The 13,880-nt window shown below is 47.7% G+C and overlaps 2 protein-coding genes across 3 annotated transcripts in view; one reads left to right on the top strand and one right to left on the bottom strand.

Moving 5' to 3' along the window:
- The window catches only part of PRRT1B (proline rich transmembrane protein 1B), a 424,933-nt gene that overhangs the window by 393,398 nt on the left and 17,655 nt on the right, over positions 1-13,880 (top strand). The gene's annotated exons all lie outside the window — the stretch shown is intronic.
- DDX31 (DEAD-box helicase 31) overlaps positions 3,510-13,880 on the bottom strand; it is a 43,344-nt gene continuing 32,973 nt past the window's right edge. For both annotated transcript variants that reach the window (XM_079324630.1, XM_079324631.1), the window contains exons 19-20: positions 11,098-11,278; positions 3,510-3,945 (exon numbers count right to left, since the gene is read on the bottom strand). In XM_079324630.1, the coding sequence (XP_079180756.1) occupies positions 3,789-3,945; positions 11,098-11,278 (338 nt within the window). In that variant the 3' untranslated portion in view covers positions 3,510-3,788. The remainder of the gene's footprint in view (positions 3,946-11,097; positions 11,279-13,880) is intronic.

Raw genomic sequence — 13,880 nt, 5'->3', positions numbered from 1 at the left:
CTGAGGAAACCTCTGCCCTGGGAAGGGGAAATGGCTGTGCTGGGAAAGAGAGAAGAGGGGATGTGAGGGCTGGAGCTGTTCCTGCCAGGGAGAGCTCACAGCACAGTCAAGCCTCAAGGTAAAACAGGCTCTAAGCAGAGAGCATTGCACTTGCACGTGTGGGAGGATCTCAGCAGCCTCAAAACCTGCTGAAGGACCAACCTCACCTCCAGCTGTGTGCAGGGACTGAGATGGGAGCCTGTGTCCCACAGCAGAACCCACCAGCTCTGACCCTGCTCCTACAGCAACCCCTGAGCAGAAATGTTTCCAGAGGATGGTGTCTGCAAGGCCCCAGGGGTAGGACAGGCTGTGCTGGGTTGAAATTATATGAAGCAAAAAAATGGAACAGCTCAGAAGCACCAGTCCCAGCAGGGAAACCCTTGGAGTATTGCACCAGTTCTGCTCTGTGGATTTCTCCAGGGGACAAAGTCTGGTTGGGTGTTGTCAGCTCCAGGCTCTGAATCCAGAGAGTGCAGTGGGTTTGCCAGGACCAAACACAGTCCTGGCTCCCAAGTCCCTTCCAGGCTTTTACCCAGCTTGAGGGCACAGCTTTACCCAGGAGCAGCACCCTTGGAACAGACACAGCAAGAGCTGCTGTGCTGGACATGCCAGCACACACAAAGTCATTGCAATCAGCAGAACTGATTCTAACCAAGATGTTCCATGGCTTCATCTGGGCATCAAACAAAACTATGTCAGAATGGAAAGTCCAGAACACTGTTGCTTTTCCTGCCCTCTCCCCAGGTTTGTGGAGGAAACAAGGTGCTGTGAACAGGGAGGTTCTGTTGCTTTCTACCCTGCTTAGTTATGGTGTTCTCAGCAGCCAGGGACCAGAGCTGTGTCCTGTGTCTGACCCTTGCCCCAAGGTGACCTCCTGGCTATTTCCTAATCCAAAGCCTTGCAGTGTGAACTCAGGATGCTCCAGTTGCAGAGGAGAGGAGGATGTGAGCTCCTACTACGTGTAAAGGAACAGAGCCAGAGAGAGCTGAGAAAACACAGGAGCATCCCTTGCAGTCTCAGGGTGTGAGAGCAGGGAAGGCAAACCCAGCTAAGCCCTGGTCTGACTCACAAGCAGCTTTGTAGAAAAGTTGCAGTGACACTATTTCCACAGCAAACCCAGGGACTTTGGGCTGCAGGGCAGTGAGGCCCTTGCCCTCCATCACAATCCAGACAAGCAAACGTGACCAAAGCCAAAACCAAAGCTGCAATTCCACTGACACTGCCCAACCCAGCTCCCACCCAGCCAAGACCCCCTCAGCACACACCACATACCTCAGAGCAAGAGGGGACAAACCCAGGAGCAGTTCAGGGCAGCAACCACCTGCTCCATGCTCAGGAATCCACTGTCACCCCCAGCTGCTCCTCCAGCATTTGGGTGCTTGAGGATATGGAACTCTTGCACACACAACACCCTGGTCCTGCTGCAGGTGGAGATTTGCAGGTGGTGGAAATGAGGGAATTCTACAGCAGCTCACAGCTCCAAGCACCACACCCTGCCCTGCCTGAATGAAAGGATGATTTGAGTAAAATCAACTCACCAGGTTCTTCTTGAATTGAGTGGTGTACAAGGGTGAAGCCAGCTCAGAGCCAATCTGGAGCTGCCCATGTGTAAATAAGGGCAGAATTTGACTCCTGCCCACCCAGCCACAATTCAAACACATTTAGCTCATCAGCCTTCAAGCTGACTAGGAGAAAACTTGGCTTAACTTCAGGTGCATGTGCATTTCATTAAACACTTTCTCATTTAACAGTCTCTCTATTCCTAACCACACAAAGCAATCCAGCCCTATCTGCTAAAGATGGTGAAGCTGAAAGAAGAAGGTTTAAAAAAAAAAATCTTATTCATCATAACCATTTGTACTGTTTCATGCCTAGTTAATAAAGGCAGCAATGAGACCTCCTGATGTCTCTGATGTGGTGTTGGCCTTTTTTCCCTACTATTATGAATTTGCCAATAGTCCCTATTAATTCCTATGTGACAGTCAGCCAGGAGAAGGTCATGAATTTTCCCTTCATGCACAAGATCATTCCCAAACTTGCACCCTCTGCATCATTCTGAGTCATTTTCATCCTCAGGGGTTTCTTTTCTGTTTAAGTTGACATTTGCCTTAAACCTGATTGCTTTTCCAAATAGTTCTCGTAACAAAATCAGGTGGGCTTTATTGTTATTTTATTTTAATCTAATAAATGTTTGGAACTTCATTCTCTCTGCAAAATCATGGTTAATTTGATACTGGAGCCTTTTTATCATCTTTCAGAAGTGTTTAAAAAAGCATTGCAGTGAAACCTGAGTGTTTGATAATTGCCTGGGAGGAAATAAAAATTCTGGTTTCAAAAGTTACCTTCACTTCAGAAATTAAATACTTTAGGGCTGATTGCTGCTCTCCTACAATCCTTTGTATGACTCACTACAGCCCAAAGTAGGTGCCCTGAATTCTGCATTTACATCATTTTCATCTGTTTATACTCCTTTTTCAGTACTTTTCTTCCTTCTGACGTCTGGAATTGCCACTATTTAAGCACTTTCTGCTCCTGCATTAAACATGCATTAAACAGCTCATGGGTGGGCTGCTCTTCCTCATCCCTTTCCTCGAGGAAGGCACGTGCAGGGAGCAGAAAGTTGAGTTTGGCTGGGTTTGTGCTGTTCTCACCTGTGCCTTGCTTGGTGCCTGTGTTCAGGAGGGGCTGGAAGAAGCAGGGGGAGGAACATGGAGAGGGACAGGTGGGTGCTCACCTGTAGGAGCTGGGAAATCTGCTTTGGGGGCACCTCCCCACTCTCAGGGCAGTTTGGGTTTCATTTCACACACTGTGGTGGACAAGTGCCAGTCTCAGCACACATCCTGCATCCCTTTTCCCAGTGTCCCAATTCCCTGATGGCAACAAGATGGATGGCAAATGGGAAAAGCAAGAATGAAATTAATTTACTCAAAACAGGCCCAGGCAAGGCAGAGAACCCCAAAAGGCTGGGTCACTACTGGCAAGGGCTTGCAAGAGCCTGCAAAGGCTTTCATGTTCAGGGAGCTGAGACATCTCATCCTCCCTCTGTGTTACATAATCAGGAATGACAACATGCTGCAGGCAAGGAGAAGTTTGGAGGCTGCTGGATTCCACTCTGGCTCCTTCCCACAGTGACAAAGTTTGTTCCCCAGCTCAGGAGCTGTGACAGAAGTTCTGTGCCCATGAGCTCTGCCCCAAAGGGATCCTGTGTCATCACACTGAAGAGTTCTCCACACTCCTGCCACTGGCATCACTGCAGATGGCAATTCTGAGTAACAGTGACCAGGGACAGACCTTGCCCAGCACACAGAGGACAGGAGAGGAGGTGGCAGCAAAGTGGCTTCATTAGCTCCCATTACAGTGACAGGGGACAGGGCACATTCCCCTCTCCATGGTGCTCCTGGGACACTCCCCTGCCTGCCCAAACTTGTCTCACTTTTCTGCTGCACACACATCACGTTTCTCTGAAAATCATATTTAACCATTTTTTTAATTTCTCTTGCTAAAAAACCACCTTAGGAACACAGTGCATCTCCAGGAGGCCACATTCAATTGCAGCAGTCCAACAGGACACGCCCAGATTCCATTCCTCTTGGACCTATGGAATGAAGGGGAGGAGGCCAAGATCCCCAGGATCCCTCCCACATTTGCCTGATAAATTGAAACACTCCTCAGCTGTTCTGGCAGGTCACCCTGACCCCCGGCTGAGGCACTCCTGCAGCTTTTACAGCCAATGACTGGAAAGGCCTGGCTTATGTTGGAATCTGCTGGTTGCCAGCTTTTCTCTGCTTTCTCTTCTTCTTCTTCTTCTTGACCTTGGCTCCAGCAGAGTCCATGCCACTGGAATATTCAGAGCACAGGATCTCAGCAAGGCGCCGCTTGCTGTGGGTCTTCTTCAGCAGCTCAGACCTGGGCAGGGGGAAGAGCAGAGGAATTAAGGAATTAAGAACCCCTTCTCCTGCTGGGTGGGTTCCTGCAACACCACTGACAGCTGTAAGTTAGAGAAGGAGCAGCTCCTTTTCCTTGAGGCTTGATTTGAAATTCTGCCTCCTGTGAAATTAGGTATTGTTGTGACAGGTTTTCACAAAGGTGGCAAAATATCCCAGCGTTTTTCAAAGCAAGCCTTTGTTCTGTACAAATGCTCTTGCAGGGGTGGTGGGGAGAAGGAGGGAAGCTTGTGTGCCTGAAGGCTGATGAATGAGGTGACACAGCAGTTTGGAAATAATAATAATAATAATAACAGCCCAATGACACTGAGCAATGGAAACATTTTATAAACAGAGCTTAAATCCAGAGCTTGAAAATACAGCCCCCTCCCAAACAAACTAAGGAAAAAATTAGAATGTTATGAGTCTAAACCAAACAGATCCAACAGATTTTCTTTTCTTGCAGTGTCCTGCAGCCATCACATGCACCTCACAGCCTCCCTCTCCAGAGACTGGCTTTTGCAAGGGTAGCTGCATTTTGCCTGGCCACCAAACTCCAACATGGATGTCCCTGCAGCCCTAAACTGCCAGCTATAAATATAAAAACTCACTCAGCATTTTCCCACCATGAGTTCTGCCACTGTCCTGCTCTATAACCTTGGGCAAATCTCACCCTCAGTTATTCCAAACACAATCTCTTGGGTGCAGGACCAGTCATTCCCTACCTCATTCCCATGTCCCACTCCCCTCCTCATCACCACAGAGTCACAGACTGGTTTGGGTTGGAAGGGACCCTAAACATCATCTCATTCCTTTCACCAGACCAGCTCCAGCCTGGCTTGGAACAGCTCCAGGGTGCACCTCTCTGAGCAAGTTCCAGCAAGGACCTGTAATAGATCTCAAGTGTTTCCAGAAAAACAGAGCAGAAACCTGTGTGTCCCTTTGAACATGAGGGAACTGAACAGCAGCTCCACAGCAGTGAGCTTTGATGACAACACAGGGACTCAACAGTCCCAAAGGTGACACCTTAGCACTGCCTCAAAGCCCCTTCAGGTGTCCAAACCCATGCTGGGCATGGGAGAGAAGGAAGAATTTCTGGCTGCAGCAATGGATCAATGCATTCAATAGGCAGGGAAGACAAGGGAAGTGAACTCTTGGCTGCCTGGGGCATTTCCTTGCTCCCTTCCCACAGCCTGTGCAGGTGTATCCTCTGCTCAGCCCCCTCCACCAGTGGGAAAAGTTCCTATTTGACACTTTGATTGTTGTCTCCAAGCATTTCCTACAGTAATTCCTGGGTTTCCAAGCAACATCAGTTTATTTAACAACAGGGAACTCTCTGCTGCAAAAGAACAAGGAATCCACCAGTAGCTGCCGGGCTGAGCTGCAGCTCAGCAGGGAGGTTGTCCAACACTTTATTATCAATCAGGTGAAATTGCTGCCCAATTAGTAAATCAATACTCCCTGCTGAGGTGATCAGCTGTACACAGAAAAGCAGGGATGCAGGGAAAAGGGAGATTTCTCCCTCTAACCCAGGGCCACAAAAATCAATGGAGTTGTGCTGTGGAACCTGTGCTCATCATGGGCAGAAGAAAAGCAGCTGTCAAGGGCTTAAGCAGGAGATGGAAGAGCTACAGGGAACAGCACCAGCACCAGCCTGCAGTGACAGCACACCAGGCAACTGCACCAGGTCAGGAGCTCTGATTTCTGCTGTGGAGCTGTGAATTGCCCTCTCTGCCCAACTGGTGACAGTGTCTGGGGCTCTGCCAGAGCAGCAAGATAACCACAGGCACCTTCCCTCAATGGTTTGAGACAAAGCCCAGGAGAACAGAGCAAGCCCTTAGCACTCACCCCTGAGCATCCTTGGGCAAGGTATTTAATCTCCTTGGCCTCCATGTCCATTCTCCCAGCTCCCTGTGTTTTCCCTGTTGCTGGGGCAGGTGGGATGTTAATTTAAGGGAGCTGTGTGGTGATAGTGTGGCAAAAAGCTTCACAGAAAGGCTGTAAATGTAAAGAAGCATTTGCAACACAGACAGAAGCCATGTTCCCATCACTGGAAAAACACATGGATTATGAACATCTCTTGCTGTGATCTCATGTCTAGGTATCAGAGTTTACTGAGACAGAGGAAGGAAGGAAAGATTCAGGTTTAGAGCTGTCTGTGCACATCTGTAATTAAGCTGCAACCTCACAAAAGCTGGTACCAAGACCCTCAGCAATGAGACAACAGGAAAAAGAGGAACTGTCCCCAGATGACTTTGTTATCTCATGAAAGGCTGGAAAAGACTAGGCCAAAGTTTGAAAGACAAAAAAAACCATGTTCTCTTCCAGAAAACTGGAATGATTTTATTCACTGTTTAAACACGAGAAACTTGTGAATATTGCTAAATATATATCACTGAATGATGAAAAGGCAGGAGAGGAACATCTGGAAGAAAAAGTGTCCAGTGAAGGGAAGAGTAAAATCCTCCTTTCCTGTGCTTCAGTTCCCTTCTACACCCCCTTACAGAGCTATTCCCAGCACGCTGCTCCCCTTCCCACCTCAGGACCCACACTGCTCTTAGGGATGCTGGTGCTGCCCAAAGCTCCACCCCTGAGGAAATCTGAATGGTTTGGACTGATCTCCTTCTCCTGGGTCTTGTTTGCTGCTCAGAAGATGCCTCTGCTCATCTTTTCACCTCAATGTGAGTGAGCTTTTCTTGGAGGTGTCTCTCAACCTGGCTGGCATCACTGCCTGCTCCTTTGTCTTGCTGTGTGAGATGCTGCTGCAATGCAGTGCCCAGGTGTGGTGACCTTTAACCAACTCCCAGCACCTGCAGCAGCCAAAGGCTCCCAAACTGCTCAGCTGAGGAAGGAGGAGGATGAAGTTCTGATGCACAGTCCCAGAACTCATGGTGTGTCTTTGGAGGAGACCCGAGGAGGCAGTTCCATTTATCAGAAAACATTTCAGTGTGGATTGCACTATCAATCTGCCTGACAGCATCTCCAACAGCTCCTTGACACTGTGCCAGCAGCAGAGCTGGGTTACCTCTGGGCCAAGGCTGCTGCAACACCTGCTTTTCCTACTTATAGCATTGGATGAACCATCTGCAGCCAATGCAACCCTGTTTGGGTTGGTTTTGCTGCTGTTGTTTTTGCAGAGTGGGGGCAAGAAATCCATCAGCAATCCTACACTGCTCTCGACAGGTCAACAGATGGCCCAGGTCCTCTGCTCCCAGCTGATGCAGACACTTGAGAAGATGGAGGAAAATTATTACCCAGGCAGAATGAGCACCAAGCCTGCTCCAGAACACTCAGGGCAGGGTGGTCTCCACACTGGGATGTGCTCAGCAGCAGAGCCCACCTTGCCCTACTGAAGTCAAATGCATTTCAGCCACACAGAAACCACAATCTCACTTTCACTGCCAGCCCTTGGTCTTCACCCTATGGAAAAGGACAAGAGCAGCATTGGGAGGTTGGGAACATCCCAGGATTTTTGCTTCTGTCAGGTCCTTTCCCAGTCTACAGGACAGAATATATTTCAATTAGAGAGAGGTGATAATTTTTGGTGCACAGCCTCCAGCACAGAGGTTTTCCAGCTCTGTGTGCAAGCACTGCTAACTTGATCAGAGATGGAGCAAAGGCTCTGTGCTGCAGCCACAGTGGAACAGGACAGTAATAAAGGGCATTGCTGTATGCAGGAAACAATCAGATGGATTTTACAACTATAAAACTTTAATTTCATAAGAGGATTTCTTTCATAACATCATGATAACATCACCTGTGCCCCTGAACTGCCTTAATGAAGAGTGATGGTGATGGATGTTTCCTTTCACAGCAGCCATGTCTCTTACTCTCATTTTTGGCTCCATTTGCCCATGGGTGCATGCTCTTACCTGAGCTCCAGTTTGGCTTTCTAGAACAGACTGCCCAACCCAAGTGGAATTCCCAGTGGGCAGAATTCCAAAGTTGCATTTTGACTAATTAAGTGATATCAAGAAAGCTCTAAATATGCACATAAAAACTGGCAAGCAAAGTGCATCTAATGATGAGACAATTGCTGTGCAGGGAGCCCCAGCTGCAGCCTTGAGTCACAAACCCTGCATCAGTCTTTCCAAAATTGTCAATGCCAAGATGTTCAAAAGTGGAACCAAGGATGTGAGGTGGGAGAGAAGGTAAAAGGCAAAAGGCTGAGTTTGCACCCTAAGGAAACTGCTGCCCTGGCCATGTGGAGGACTCAGGGCTACCAGGTCTGTTTCCCAGGAGTTGTCTGATTCTATCTGACCTGCTGAAGAATGCATTAACACAGTGATCCTGCAGCCAAAGCCTTCAGGCCATGCCCATCTCCACATCAGAGCAATGGCACTGTGGTAATGAGGTACAGCAGTGCTCAGACATCTCTTCCTGATCTCATTTTACCTGAGGGTTGGACCTAAACTCTGAAGCATGAGGGGGTTTTCACCTTTGTTTTTACATCAGTTTTTGCATATGCTGTAGCAAATCTTGATATTCATAAGTTAATTCAAGCTTTCTGAGCACTTCTTGCATCAGAGATTCCTGTAGCAGGGAGTTGCACAGAATCAGCTGAACTAAAGCCATCTTTCTTTGTAATGGCTTGAGCTTACAAAAAAAGCCAAATTAAGTTGCAACTCCTCACTGCAGTGAAAGCCTTTGGGGGCACACACCAGCCTTCCTGATTTCAAAGGGAAAGCAGACCCTCAGTTGCCACAGATTCCCATGAAAGCCTACTGATCCAGAATGCAAAAGCCTGAGCAGCACAGGGGTGCATGGTGGAATGGCAGTGGGTCTCTGGCATTTGCATTGTGAAGGAGTCAAAAGACAAGTCTATCTGGCCTGTCAGCCACTTCCTCGGCGTGCTGCGACTCCACTGTGAACCAAGGACAGCTAATCCCTCAATGGAAGTGGGATCAGCTTCCTTGCCTCCACCCTGCAGTCAAAGCAAGAGCCCAGACAGTGCCTAAGCTGATGTGCTGTAACTCAATATGCAGTATCTGGTTCGTGTGCTCATCCCTCCCCTAAACACAGCACTGCAACTTGCACGAAACATCACGAGCAATTATTGCTCCGGCTTCAGGTGGGGTTTTGCAAGACCCACTGCAGCTGAGGGGACAGCTGGTTTGCACAAAGACCTCTGAAAAATACATGGAAGTTAACATGGGCATTGAGGAGAGGGCTGCTCCCATGTTTCAGCACTGGAACATCACACACCTGGCTGCTCCCTCTCTGTGTCTCACCTTCCCCGAGCTGGCTCTCCAAGGAGGCGCCGAACATAAAAGGAGACTTCAAAAGAAATGAGAAGTTTTCTTTGTCCTCTTAAGGAAACATTTAATGATTGCCTTTACCCCACTTTCAACCTGGAGTGTCTGTTCTTTATTCTCTAGGCAGGTGCTGAGAGATGAGGCTTTAGTGAGCAGCCTGATTAAAAACCAGTATCGGATGTTGGGAGACAATGTGTAATACGACAACCAACACTCACAGCATCATGTGAGAAATATAATTAAAAAGATTGCTCTGTGACTGTGCTGTTATAATTTCAAGCCTTGCATTTTTCAATTAGAAAGCATTTGTCTTCTAAAAGGCAGGCTAAGTTTTGCTTTCTGCTTTGTCAATGTGAAATCAAAAGCAATTCTCTAAGTTAATAGCATTATCTTGGATTTATGCAAGTGCAGACTGAATTTGAATTGATATTCACTTTCTCTAAACTATCCTATAAATACTAATCTACCCTCTCTCTTTATTTATTTATTTTTTTAAGCACACATAGAGAAAGCTGATCAGAACCAAGTTTCACAGGCAGGAACAATTGTTGCATATCACAACTTTGGCTATTTTTTGCAGGGTCTTAACTTTGCAGATGCTCCTGGATTTGAAACCTGGAGCTTGAGCTGTGCAGAGCCTGCCACTTTCCTTGAGCTCCAATTTTGTGATCCACGTGCAAATGAGCTCTCAAATCACTCTGAGACCATTTGTCCCAACACCTCCACATCCCCCAGCCCTGCGTGTAAACACCTACTGTATCCTGAGCTTGTCTGTGCTATAATGGGATGAAGACTTGGGGAGGAGGAACCCCCGTCTAAAAGAGGTTTGTAACAAGGGAAAAAGTAGCTCTAACAGAGTAGCAACATCACAGGAACAGAGAGAGGCATTGTTACAGGCCAAGTAATCCTGTGACACGCTACTGTCAGTCATAGCTTGACACCCTGCTGGGCCAGCAAGACATCAAAGCCCACCCCATACCATCTTACATGCTCTTTATCAGCTAATCAGGCTATTCTTCCCGAAATAAAGCTCCCTTAAATCCCCTGCTCACAGGGGCATTCCCATCCTGTTGCCCATCTGCTGAGGAGGGTCAGCTGGAGCAGGAGGCAGAGCAGTGGCCTGTCCCTGGTGGCTGCTGAAAGCAGGACAATGCAGGCTCCAACTTTTTATTTTAAAATCCCTTCCCCTTGCATTTTTTCTTTTCACAGGATAGGTGCATGTGCAAGAGAAGTGCACAGCCCTGGGACAATTATGTGGATTAGTGCTTTAATTGCATGGCTAAGGTTTGCTAAAGGAGTTTGTAGCAACAATTACATGGAAAGAGTCACAATTGATGCAAAGAAAGAAGATTTTCCTGCTTTGAATTATTGCAGTGATTTTCCTGGCAAGGCAGAGGTTTGGATCCTGCCATTGCACTAGGGAAGAGAGCATGTCCTTAGCATTGTGATCCCAAAGGAGAGGATTATCTGTCCTGTGGAACCAACTCAGAGCAGGCAGGATCAGATGCACTGAGCACCTTCAGCTCTCTTGCAAGCACAGAAGGGGGTTCAGGGCTCCTCCAGCAGCACCAGGGAATCTCCAACTCCTTACACAGAACAGGAATACCCAGAACAGCCCTGAGCACACACTAGAGGGGACAGAGCTGCAACTCTGGGCTTGCTGCAGACTATTCCCAGGAGAGATCCCACAGGGTTTTGCAGAAATTCTTTTGCCAGAATTACTCACACCTCCAGGTTTGCAGAAGGATCATTTCTACCAACAGATCTGCTTTTTGAATTACACTTGATTCCTGCAGCAAGCCCAACCACCCTTGAGGAGCAAAGCAGAGCCCAGCATGTCACACGATGCTCCTTGGCTCAGGAACATCAGGCTGACCTACCTTTTTGGTGTTGGCTTGGTTTTCCTCTTGGAGCCTGCAGCTGGAAGAGCAGTCAGGTTCTGGGGGGCATCTCTCAGCCCAAAGCTCTTGGCCACATGACCCAGGTGGAGAGATTTGATGTGGAAGATGTGCTTGAGTTTCTTGGGATAGGTGGTATAGGAACAAAGGAAAGACTGCAGTGCTGAGGGGAAGGAAAAACACCAGAGAATTGTTTGCTGCTGCATTTTATATATATATATATATATATATATATACACACATACATTCTTAAAGATTCAGCTGTTCCAGCTGAAAGGACACTGGTCTGGTCCTTTGGGACACCTTCTGGCCAGCAGGGTTGTCATGTTAAAACCCTGTGAAGGTTGCACAGTACTGGTACAATCCCAAAAGGGGAAGGGAGGTGCTGGGGAGGTGTTAGAACTGAAACAAAGCTCCATCCAATTGCACTGGGTTTGCCTCCTGCAAGGCTGCTCCTATGGCCACAAAAGGTGAGTTTGTAGCACATTTCTCAAGATGTGCCAGCAGGTATGAGGAGAGTGGGAACAGAGATGCAGGGATGAAGAAAGAAGCATGGAGATGGCACAGGAAGACTCCTCTGATATTAGAGTCCCAGTAGTCCATGCATTTTTCACCAGTTACCAGCTAGTCCCTTATAAATATCTGAGAGCCGGATGGATTTCCTGACTCATCAGCACACTGAGAACAGAGCTCACCTTCTCAAAAGGGAAAAATAATAGAACTGTGTGCAAATTTCCCTTCCCATCTTTATATTCCTGTAATGCCCTTCCCTCAGGGCTCATTGCTCTAAAGACAATCATCCACTAATATGAGCACTACCTCTGCTCCTCCCCATCCCCAGAACATTAACTACACCCGGGCTGGCCCCTGCTCTGGGAATAGAGGGACTCCCAGGAAGGAAACTCTGCAGCTCAGAAAATGCCTCCCCTCAATCCCCTGCTGCTCCTCTGCTTGTTAAACCTCCTGTGCCTCCCCAGCCCTCACTCCAAAGCAGCACCTGCATCTTCCTCTGCCTCTCACTCCTGACTGCAGTGAGCTCTAAACTCTCACCTCTCCTGCCCTTGCCTGTTGAGCCACCGGACCAGCAAGTTTGCCCACAGCTTATGTCTAATCTCTTGGCAGCAGCCAGAGATTGGAGTTTATGAACAGTAATAAAAATGTCATTTTAGCAGATCAGCTCCTGGAAGGACCCAGGGAATCCATCAAAGCTCTGTTTACTGAGCAAAGCGAACTCCTTTTCCCAATCGATGAGAAGAAAAGATTGAGTTTTTTGCACCTTCTTCCCAATTTCACAGTGCTGCTCTTTTAGAGGCTTCTGAGCACCCAGAGACCTGTGTTTTCCCAAAAAAGAGAATACTAAATTCCAAATACTGTCTCAGTGTCTTGTCTGAAGGCCATCCTTCTGAGGGCTTATAAACCAGCTCAAATGCTCTCCAAAATCCTGTTCTGCTGGTTGTTTTTTGGTTTTTTTTTCATAAAGTTATTGGTCAAATTCACCTATGAGAAGGTATAACTCTTCAAAGGGAACAATAGGAACTTGCTCTTGCTTTGAATTCAGTCCCATTGGAGCTAATACAGCTGTCTGCCTCAGAGCATTTGAAATGGCTGGTACTAAAGATCCTGTTATTATGAAGGCTGAGCTCACCTCCCACAGTTGTGCAGAGAGGAAAAGCTGCTGCTACCAACTCCCCAGATCAGAGTTAGAGAATCAAAGTGTCAAAGGCTCCCCTCTTCCCAAAGTCCTGACAGACATCTGCCAGATCCAGCTGTGAGTCAGAGCACACAGAACCAGGGAGGCACTAACCCAGAGCTGAACTGAGAGCCTGGCTGGACCTGCAGGTCACAATCCCAGCCCAGGAAACTGCCTCACCTCTGAGCAGCTCAGAGCTGAGATGTTCATTACAGCACCCACGAGGCTGAAATGAGGATCTTTGTGGATGAGATTCTTTTAAAAATCTTTACTATCAGGTCTTTAGACCTCTCAGTGTTGCCAGAGCCATGTTTTCTGGCTTTTATGTGCAATTAAAGTGGACAGATACTGAAAGTTTTATTGTTGTTTTTTTTTTTAAAGTTGAAAGTCTTTTATGATTTTGGGATCAAAGAGACAGAGCTTTAGGAAAACAACTCACAAAGATTGGTAACAGTGCTGGTCAAGCCATAATTCAAGTACAGGCTTCCTTATCTTGATGCCACAGGAACAAACTGCCTGAGCTGTTGAGAGTTTTTGCCATACCAACACAAGTCTGAGGTAACATGTATTGCCTTGGAGTGGGATTTGGACTTGTGCTCATATATGACAAAGGATTTAGATTGTTCCTTTGCACCTCTGCATCCCCATTTTTCTCCAGGAAATATAAGTGTGGAAAATCAAAGGAAGAAAAAAAACCCCAGTGTGTTCTATGTATGGTGGGGGTGAGATGGGCTGGTTTGTTGTTATTTTAAACAGGGGATGAGAGGGTAATGAGATATGAAAGGGAGACAGGTGACATAACCTGTTCACCAGGCTCTGAGCTCCCAGCACTGGCCCCAGGGCATGGCCTCAGCATGGCTGGGTAAACTGGGAGGCACTGGGAGGCACCTTGCCAGAGCAGGAGGCAAGGATGCACCAAAAGCACCATGGATTTGAGCTCTGTGCCACTGCCCTGGGCTCCTGGGATCTGAAAGGAGGAGGCAAAATGCTCAACTGCTGGCTGTAAAACTGGGGAACAAGGAGGAGGAAAGCAGAGTTTGCTTCCTTCCCCTCTCTGTACCTCAGGGGCACACAG

This window comes from Erithacus rubecula, assembly GCF_903797595.1.
Source record: "Erithacus rubecula genome assembly, chromosome: 21".
NCBI lineage: Eukaryota > Metazoa > Chordata > Aves > Passeriformes > Muscicapidae > Erithacus > Erithacus rubecula.
The sequence above is the reverse complement of the archived record's forward strand: the minus strand, read 5'-3'. Positions and strand labels throughout refer to the sequence as shown.